Raw genomic sequence first — 10,546 nt, forward strand, 5'->3', positions numbered from 1 at the left:
TACCTTTGCGTGGGACTCGGTCTACTTAAATTAACTGCATGCAAAATTGCAACAGCTTGCAGAAAAGACAGCTGTTTGATTTTCAGTTGGGTGCATCTGCACCATATGCAACAGAGCCCTTTCGTAAATAAGAAAAACACTATAAGTTCATACCTCTAGCTAAAACATCTCTAAAACTTCCTCTAAACTCCACCAAACCTTGTCCTTCATAACGATCAAAAAAGGCCAATGTGTTTTGCATGGTGTTAGTTTAATAGTCCAGATTCTATCCATTTCAATATATTTATATTTTTCAATCATCTATGTTCTCCTCCCTTACACGCACCCCACACCGAGGGTGAGAATACCAGGCAACTGTCCCTGGTTTAGCGTTGGGAGTGCGTATTTTTCTCAGTTGATTGGGCGCGTGACACGGAAACAATAGGGACTTTTAGATTCGCACGAAGACAATGGGGATTGCTACGATCGACGTCCTTTTAATGCACTGCCTTGAATGGACGTCACACGTATCAGTCCGCGCAAATCTAAAAGTCCCTATTTCAGGGAGTGGACTAGCTAGGTAATGGTTATAGCTAATACTTGCAGTGAAATTATAATGGTGTGTTTGTTTTACCTGACTGCTAAGAAAGCATAAATGCTTGTAAGTAAGCAACCAGACGGCCGACGGCTTTAGGTCCTCTCCGAGGGACCTGATGATGAGGATTAATGCCTTACCAAAGGGCACTAGCGCATCGCCTTGGTTTCGAACCCAGTTTACTAGATTACGAGACCACTGCTCTACCGACTGAACTATTGCGTCTCCTCAATGCAATACGCATCAACTTGGTTTCGGACCCGAGACCTCTCGGTTAGGAGACAATTACTGCTCTACCACTAAGCCATCGCGCCTCCGGTGCAATAATTTAGCTAGTAGATTTCTCCAACCAAGATGACTTAAGATTAGGTATATTACAATTTTCACAGAAATATTTGTTAATTGCAATAGGTGAAGGGGAGACTGAGGGGCATGTGTCGCCCACCCATTCAAAGCCCCTGCGCCTCACGTCGCCATTTTAAGTCACCTCCTGACAGTGCAAGCAAATAAAGCTCGCAACTATTCATTATTAAATCCTGGTTCCGCTACTACTTATCAGATATCGTTTGTGGAATAGGCCTATCACAACTTTTGATACCACTTTTCTAATTTTTCCCACGTCATCCTAGGCATACCAGCTGACTGCTCCAATCACGCATACCATGGATCCTTCCAATACAGTTGTATTGTCTGTGAACTATATTCTCCAGATGCTACCATCCTGACCATTGTTCTTTATTGATAAGCGTATCATAACTTATCTTCGACACGTTAGGTGAAAAAGGTCTAAATTAAGGGAACGATCTACGCTTTGGCTCTTGTATCGTGAAGAAAGTAAAATACTTGATTAAACAAAAAGAGACTGAGGTATAATTGAGAGGAATTCTTGATAAGAATAGAGATAAAGTGGAAGGTTGTAGGATGACGAGAATCACGATGAGACACGATGGTTGCAGACATGGCTTAAGCTTTACCTAATCTCTCTCTAGGATAATCCCCTAGCGAGACCCTAAGACAAATAGCCATCTTGATAGAACAAACGTTTAATAAATAGATTCTTCTTCAACTCAAGTACGTCTCCATCTGATAATACCCTGATACTCATATCAATCGTCTTATATGATTTGTGAGCCGAGGGAGAGGTGGCTACAAGTCGCATCTAAAAGGCAGATGAAGTAAAATTAGAAACGGGATTGTGTTCAATTCATTGTCCCATATATTATGGTTGTCAAGCCGATTCAGACCCGAAGCGATATATTCCTGTACTATACCCGAAATTTTCCCGAATCAATACGCCAAATGGCTTCGGAACTGGGCCATTTTCGGATAATAATGTAACTATGTGTTCGGTCTAGTGTCGATCACGTTGGTGTAACTAGGATAATTTTAGATTGTTTGTAAATTCAGGCTTTGGTTGCTATTTTGATCGTATTTTGAATGGTTTTAATCAATAACCCAGTTCAATTCAATTCAATTCAATTATATAAAAACATCACGATAGCACGTGACTGGGCTAGAGAAGAGAGAGAGAGAGAGAGAGAGCGACAGAAAAAAAGAAAGAAAGAAAGAGGGGGGTAAAGGAAAAGTAATAGAGGGGAAAAGAAGGGTAGTAAGTAGGACGAGGGGACACAAAGAGGGAGAATAGAGGGAAAAGAGGGGCAACAAAGAGAGAGAGAGAGAGAGAGAGAGTGAGAGAATACACAGAGACACACACAGAGAGAAAGAGAGAGAGAGACAGACAGAGAGACAGAGAGAGAGAGACAGACAGATAGACATACAAAGAGTAGTAGAGAGACGAAAAGAAAGAAGTTGAAGGAGGTGAAGGGAAGCCAATTATCAGTAAGTTTGCATATTCGTTCACCCTATCTGGACTGTATATACCGTTGGATGGATACCTATTTTTGTTTTGGTTAATCCTCGTGGCGCCTTGCATTGCTCGTAGCTTCACATCAGAATAAGATCAGAAACCACACACGCACGAATACAGCATATATACGGCTAGACAGCAATAACCATCTGATTTGGGTCATTTCTTTAATAAAACTGACATTTGTTGTCATTCCCCAATACAGATGGCAACCCAGAGATCTCGTACCGTGGGGGTAGCTATAGCCAACAATGGCAGCTTTTTATGTCAAAACATTTTCTCCCCGATTTTCTTTATTTAGATCTAATTTTCTGATTTCTAAATCAGATGTAAATTAGGTCGGTATGTCATTTGTCCTAATTACAGTTATCAAAATTTGATAACTTAATATTAAATGTATAATTTACGGACTTACTTATATGAATTATCCAATTTGTATTTCCGAACTGTGAAACGGTACGTTCATGCATTCGAAATATTACCCGGCGGCCGATATATTTCCGGGTCCACCTACCAAAACATAGCCAAATGGCCAATCAGAGCACTCGTTTCGTGGGAGTTCGTTGGTCAAGCTGGGCCGACTCGTACAAAGCTACGGTAGCTATTGGACGTTCGAAAAGAAAAAATGAATATTCATCAACTAAAACCAAGACGAATAATGTTGACGACGAGACTTTCTCGGATTAATCATTAATTTAGGATCTAAATGAGCAAGCTATCGTAAGTCAAATAAGCTATATATATGTTATTTTTAATTTGTGTTGTAATTGCAGCAGTTATGAGGATGTAAAGAGTGAAAATCTCGTTGCATATCTCATTCATCGCGGTCCGGTCGAACCGAACCATTTGTTCCGTACAGTGCCTCACAGAAAGAGGTCCCCAGACTTCAGTCTCTATAATCGGAGGTCTAGTGGAGCCAGACGTAGTCTCAGTGGAACAACCGACGATTAGAGAGACTGAAGTTTTCGGTCTAATATACGGCGTACACAGAATCAGGAATGTCTCTCACATACAGACACCATATTCCACTTAAAGAAGTTTCAACTTTCTTTTAAAGCACTATATTAGGCTCTTCTCCTGAAAACCTGAACATCAACCGAGTATCTGTCTACATCGTGAAACGGAATTGCATTATCATAAAGTATTAATAATGAACAAAAAGAATTTCTCATATTGACATTGCCTGAGCCACATGAGAACATCTTATGAAACACGTATATCTATCAATGATGCAACGTGGCTAATCGTACAGGGTTTCAACATCGATTTCATATTTAGGCGCTGTTTTAATAACCTTTACGAAACGACTGTTGGTTTGATTGCGTGGTCGACATTACTTAAAGGAAATATAACCTTTTGGATATATTATGATAGTAACTTCTACGTAACAGTGAATAATTGAGGCTGATCAGAAATTGAACTTGAACTAAATTAATATTATAAATATAATATATCCAATTCATTTTTTTAAAGAAGAATAGCTTTAATTTTGCATTGTAACTTAATAAATCAAAACCCTTTTCTGTACCGGAGGTTGCATGCTACACGTTTAACACAACATAGATATAATTGTATGGATACAAATATTCTCTAAAACCATACAAGCAATAGTGTTTTGGTTCTTGGTATCCGTTACGTTCTCAACTCTTATTACTCACCTCCATGGTTTCATCAGACTCTGACCACCATCTCGAAATGTAAGGACCATCTTCACTTGTGTACCTCCTGACTTCTCATCTGAAATTAAAAAAATAAAAGAACAAAATAAATTAAAATTAACATGAGAAATAAATTTCTTGCCAGAAGTTTAAAAGTTGATTCTATAATTAGCATCAAATCAAATCGTATAGGATAGGATGTTAATGACAGGTTGCGACCCCATACTTCATCAATGAAAGATTATGATGAAATATCACAAATGAGAGAAAGAGTGAATGCGAGAGATTGAAATAAAATAGACAAGGAAATATAATTGCAAATTAGTTAGAAAAGTGAAATAAGAAAAAGAGAGAAAAGAGAGATAAAAAAGAGCAATGAGGAGTAATGAGAGACAGGAAATTCCACTATAATTTATAGACGACTGGAATAGAGAAATAATGTGAGATAAAAAGAGTGAGAATATTTAAACGTGAGACTATTATAGTAAGGAGCACAGGGAAAGAAGGGAGCTAAAAAATATTGTGTTTTAGGTATTCTTGTACTTCTGGAGAATAAACTGTTCTATGGGTAACCAATCACAGCACACGAGATATAAGACCATTGGTGTGTTTTCTTTGAAATGATGCAGAGGGTCTATATAACCAATCACAGCACACGAGATATAAGACCATTGGTGTGTTTTCTTTGAAACGATGCAGAGGGTCTATATAACCAATCACAGCACACGAGATAAAAGACCATAGGTGTGTTTTCTTTGAAATGATGCAGAGGGCCAATAACTGTTCCTCATGAATGCATCGCATGGAAGACAGACCCAAATGATCCTATTAGGCTGTTAGAAATGCATGTGTAATTCACTTACAATCCTAATTCACGACGGGTTCTTATTTTCAGTTTGAGCAGGGATATGTGAGTTGAGCAAGCATTTGTCTCTCCAATGTTACACGACGCATCCACAACATAGTCCTTAGTTACAAACTGAGGTAGTTTTCTATAAACACTATAGTAATGACCAACAGTGTCCACCTTTAGTGATGGTCAAGATTATTTTCTCTTTCAATGCGAACCCTCTTCACACTCAAGAAGAGAACTGGTTCAGGTTCATGTAGCTTAAATCAGAATGTGAACATGACTTATGAATCCTTGACCTTGGTTTGAGATTGAATAATTTGATATCTGCAGCTGATATGAGATGGAGATTGTGAGTCAAGACGGTGCCTAGCATAATAATCTTACAAACATTATGCGTTCCCATATGAATATCAAGGAAACATTGGGAATAATAGATATAGATTAAACACAATAATTCATCATCGCAAGGGGGTGACGCAGTAAGGATAGATGGGGAAAAGAGAGTGCCGAGGGAATAAGAGAGACATAGAGAGATTATGTGAAGGAGAGGGAGAGGTAAGTCCCATGTGTTGATTTCAAATACAATTTATATCTTACGTAAATTAAACTGAATCTAAATGTTTAGTTACAATTATATCATTGAATTCGCCAATCCAGTCGCTCTCTATATTCTAAGACAGTCTGCGTGGTATGTTTATAAACATGAAAGAGAAAGTATGTACTTCATTTTGAATATATAACAAAAATCTACGAATAACAAAATACAGATTCTAATGTAACAAACATTCTATTTTTGCATACCAAAAACGAGAGAAGATGTGAAAAGATTTAAACTTCCCACCGGAACTCGAAGCGGAGAATGGGGATGAGTTAGATGAAAATTAGGCAATCAAAAAAAGAATGTCGGGTCCCATAATTTAACTGATACCAATGCACGAAAGCATTCAGATACTAATAATTATGGATTCACTTTGATGGATAGGGCATGTCAGCTTCCATCGGGCCTCTAATCCAGGCTATTGTAAAATAATATCCGTTGTAGGGGTGGCATTCATAACGAGTTCAACGGAGATGGGGCACCGGTAATTCTTCCATCCAGGCGACATCGCTTGTTATTGAAACGTTAGGCGATACAGTGGAGACAAGCTAATAAAAGGCGCCAAATTCTTGAATTGCAGTAAATGGATCTTTAAATAAACATACCATACGGGCGGGATATAGACACAATAGCTGTTGGTGAATAGAGAGGGAGGCAAGGAGACAGAGACGCGAACGATTTGGAAATTGAGAGCGAAAAAGGGATTAGAGGGTGGTTCTGAGAAAAATTTGAAAAGAAAGTATATATCTAGATATAAGTAATAAGTGTGAACTGCTGTGTTCAGGAAATACAAGAAGAGAAAGAGAGATAAATTGATGTGTGTGTGTGTGTGTGTGTGTGTGAGAGGGAGAGAGAGAGAGAGAGAGAGAGAGAGTGAGTGAAGAAAGAAATAAGGGAAGCAATGATTCTGAGGAAAGCTATACAAAGGGAGGATAGGCGGGATATTAGAATGCCCATGATAAGAATAGTGGAATTCGACAGTACGTATCCTAGAAAATAAGTGACCTTACTATCTCAATTTTGTAAAACATAATATTCATGTATCATGTGAATGACGTTTGTTAATAAATACAAATACAATTTATATGGGATTGTCTTTAACATAGATTGGGGGAAATGGGAGTGCCTACATCTTAAATCGTACTTATTAACAACAAGCAAGATTGGACCAGATTGGTTTCTTGTGTTCATGGTACGGAACAGAGGGGAGGTGGTTATTAATGTGTTCTCGAATTATTAATTATTCCCTTAATCATCGATTGAGAAGACATCGCAAATATACCGGAGAAAGAACTGACTTCCATGGACTGCTGAGTAGAAAGACAGAGAATCAGTGTGAGTGTGAGAGAGGGAGAGAGAGAGAGGGGGTGAGGGAGAGAGACAGGCGGAGACAGGCAGAGAATGGAATAGACAGAGAGATAGAGAGAGATGGAGAGAGAGGGTGCAGAGGCAGACGAGAAAGAGATATAGGCATGGTAATGAAGTTTGGGAGCAGAAACATTTGGAACACCCCCCCCCCTTTCATATAGTACAGAATGATATAAGGACAGTTCTATAGCTTGAAGATATAGGATGTTTATGAAACAAAAACTCGTCACAGGCATGAGAGTGTTAGTGCAAACACATCATTATTCTTATTATTCGAGATATACATACTGCACATAAATGAAGTGCAAATCTAAGGAACTGCCATCACAACCAGAAGTCTGGTTAAACAGTCATCTAGCATGTTATCAGGATTGACAAGTATATACGCCACACCTCCATCATATACCGTGAAAATCAAGACTTTAGCGCCTCTTGTATGTCCAGCTTAAGATGCAGAACACTTGACTCTGATGCCTCTTTTGGATGTCAAAGAAAATGACCGCTGAAATTGCTATGTGGAAGTGGACCACGCCACGGGCATCGCAGGAATGGTACACATCACTCGACAGTGCTGCTTGACTATCTTTACCATACCTACTTGAGTTTTCAATGTCGCCTGACAAACCCTTCCACTAATAATATGTATGCATATACCATTCCTCGTCCACCTCACCTCAAACTCATGTCTTCATCACAAAACGAACCCCTTGGCTTTCTTAGCTGCGGTAACCACTTTATGGAACACTAATAGAAAACTGCAGCTTGCTTTGCTTCTCCCCCTCTCTATCTGTTTTCCTTTTTTTTCCTTTTTTCTTTACGAAAAAAAAATCATAAAAAAGACGTCTTTATATCTATACACAATACACCTCAGGCATTATGTTAATGAACAGCTGAAACATCACACGATATTTGTTATTCTTCATATTCAAACGAATCCTCTCATTTTTTTTTCATTCTCTTTCAGCTGATAGTCGTCTTTTCATTCACTCGTTATTTCAATTATGAACCCCCGCCTCATCCATCTGTAGCGTTCTTATTCATCAGGTCAGACCAACAAAGCTAAAAGCCTAGGTCACAAATGCCATTACGAACTGCTACGAACGCCCTACGAACGATTTTCAGACAATGGAAAAACAGGGAGATTCGTATGAAATTATCGTTCGTATGAACCTTTGTGACCGTAGCATAAACATCCAATTTAATTTAATTCTTCAGCTTGGATATCCGATGTTAATAATATGGGCATCTACTGCAGATACAGGGCAGGTTTATGATCACGCACGCTCACCCACAGCACTACATCTTAATAAGCTCTCATCGATGTATCATTAGGGTCGATTTAACACTAACCAATTGCATTATTAGATTCAGGCTTCAAGAATCAGCTATCACCGACCTTCATTGACTGAACGAAGGCGAGTATAGGCTATTATATGCAAGTATCTGACGGTTGCAGGTAAACTGGTAAGAGGCTAAAACTGCTACAAACTGGTAGCTTCTTTGGAATGGAGGTAGGGTGGTACCTAATTCGCAGACAACAAATACCAACTAAAATGCAACGACCACGCAAAAAGCTTCCCTTGATTTAAAGAGAAAGTTGAGTTCTGGTCATGTGGTTGCATTGTGAACGAAACGGTGTGGAATCGATCAGAAAAGATTGACCATCTATACTCGCAGGCCTTCTCAACTGGCGGCGCGCGCGCGCCACTTGTGGCGCTTGCGGTCAGTCGGAGTGGCGCACGGCTGTTCCCAAAAATTAATAAAAAGTATATAAAAATTAAAAATTAAAGAAAAAATTTCAAAAAATATATTTTAAAATTTAAAAACTCAGCAAAATCAAAAAGTTGAGCCCAAAATGTAAGCAAGCCATGTTGTATGTTTTATTTTCATTTGATTTTGACATTTTCCGTGTTTATTGCACCAAAATAACTACATATAAATTAACTTCCAGTGTAGATTTTAGCCAGGAATTATACCAATTATTTCACATCAATATGAAATTATGATTGATGTTTTATGGAACAAAAAGGTGTTAAAAATGCCACATCTGGGCCTTAAAAAAACACTGAAATTCACTAGCTTCCGGGGCTTCGCCCCCTGGACCCGTCCCGGTATCGGCTCGGTCGCTACGCTCCATCGCAACACAGTCACCGAACATACAGGTTGGCACTTCAACCTCAATCAATTTTTGTTTTGGCACTTCTAATAAACTAGTTGTGAAACTATAGCATACAAGTATTGGTGTGTTACTGCAAGGTTCTGAAGTCATCAAAATGATACGAAATGTGGCCCAGCCTTGGTAGAGCTCGTTCGTTCGTGTCTCCTTATATAGATCAAGATTAATTCAAATTTCCTAAATTAAGTTAAATTAAGTTCTTCCATCGCCCGATAGCTGCGCTGGCCGTCTCACGTACAAGGGCCAGGTCTTCAAAATGAAATAGAATTTTAGTTGGTAAGGTAACAAGCACTGTACACAGAAAGATGTATATGGGACTACGCTATTACATGTGGCATAAAAATCGGGCCTCATTTTCAAGCTTTTACATGTCATATTTAGAATATGAAGGCATGTGAAGAGCCATGCATTTCAGGGGGAAAAATTATCTGATGTTCTTCCAAACTTGCATAATAACAATGATAATGCTCATTATTGTTCACATCTTCCCAGAACTCAACCTTCTCTTTAAAGTTTGTTGACAGACGTTCCTAAAGTTCGATAGTGGTAAAACCAAAGAAAAGACAAATGTGATAGAACTTACAAGGTTACAAGCAGCCATGTTTGAAGACCAAAAAGCGAAAAATATTATTGTATAGCTAATGAATGCGCATGGGCAAGCAGATAAAATGTTTTAGAAACAAAATTGTGAAAACCCACTGACAGAGGTAAACACTCGCTATTTATGTAGAAAACATCAATATTTGTTTGGGATCATCAATTGTGCTCGACCACATTTAAATGTTTAAACAAAAAGCCAATTGTTATAACTGCCGTATTGCAATGCACCGATCTCGTCAAGAGGTAATCGAACTTACCAACTTCATACATGGGTTCTGAACGCAGATACTGTAGAAGGTCATCTATCTTGGAGTTGTTATATGAATACATCTCGTACCGGTTTATGCTGTGTTGAAATTTCTCCCATATCTTTTGTTCAGCTTTCCTGTAAATTAGAATGAAAATGGAAAAGAACTGGTGTGAATATTACGAGCTCAACTAAATAACATGTTGAATTACTGAATTAATAATATTTCACATCAATGCACTGACAAATTACGAGGAAATTTAGTCAAGGTACAATGTAATCTTATCGACAAAACAATGCAGATATTTGATTCTACTATAACTGAAAATTGTAGTCTCTCAAACAAACTCTGCATGGAAAAAGAATAATGATTATAAAAGTAGAGCCTTTGCGTAACAACTGAAATGAAATGTCTCTTCAACAATGTTTATCTTATTTTTATCTCTCTCTCTCTCTCTCTCTTCCTCTCTATGTCTGTATGTCTGTCTGTCTGTCTCTTTGTGTCTCTCTTCCTCTCTATGTCTGTCTCTCTCTCTCTCTCTCTCGCTGTGTACTTTCTCCCTTCTCTTCCCTTTCCATGTCCTTGCCGCCCTCTATTTTCACTT

General features: G+C 38.5%; 1 protein-coding gene across 1 annotated transcript in view; it reads right to left on the bottom strand.

Annotated features, from left to right (window-relative positions):
- Positions 1-10,075, bottom strand: part of LOC586575 (extracellular serine/threonine protein kinase FAM20C) — a 30,495-nt gene extending 20,420 nt beyond the window's left edge. The window contains exons 1-2 of the mRNA XM_030983895.1: positions 9,952-10,075; positions 4,100-4,178 (exon numbers count right to left, since the gene is read on the bottom strand). Coding sequence (XP_030839755.1) covers positions 4,100-4,178; positions 9,952-10,024 — 152 coding nt within the window. The 5' untranslated portion in view covers positions 10,025-10,075. The remainder of the gene's footprint in view (positions 1-4,099; positions 4,179-9,951) is intronic.
- Positions 10,076-10,546: the final 471 nt, after the last annotated feature.

This window comes from Strongylocentrotus purpuratus, unplaced genomic scaffold (genome assembly GCF_000002235.5).
Source record: "Strongylocentrotus purpuratus isolate Spur 01 unplaced genomic scaffold, Spur_5.0 spur5_scaffold_14, whole genome shotgun sequence".
NCBI lineage: Eukaryota > Metazoa > Echinodermata > Echinoidea > Camarodonta > Strongylocentrotidae > Strongylocentrotus > Strongylocentrotus purpuratus.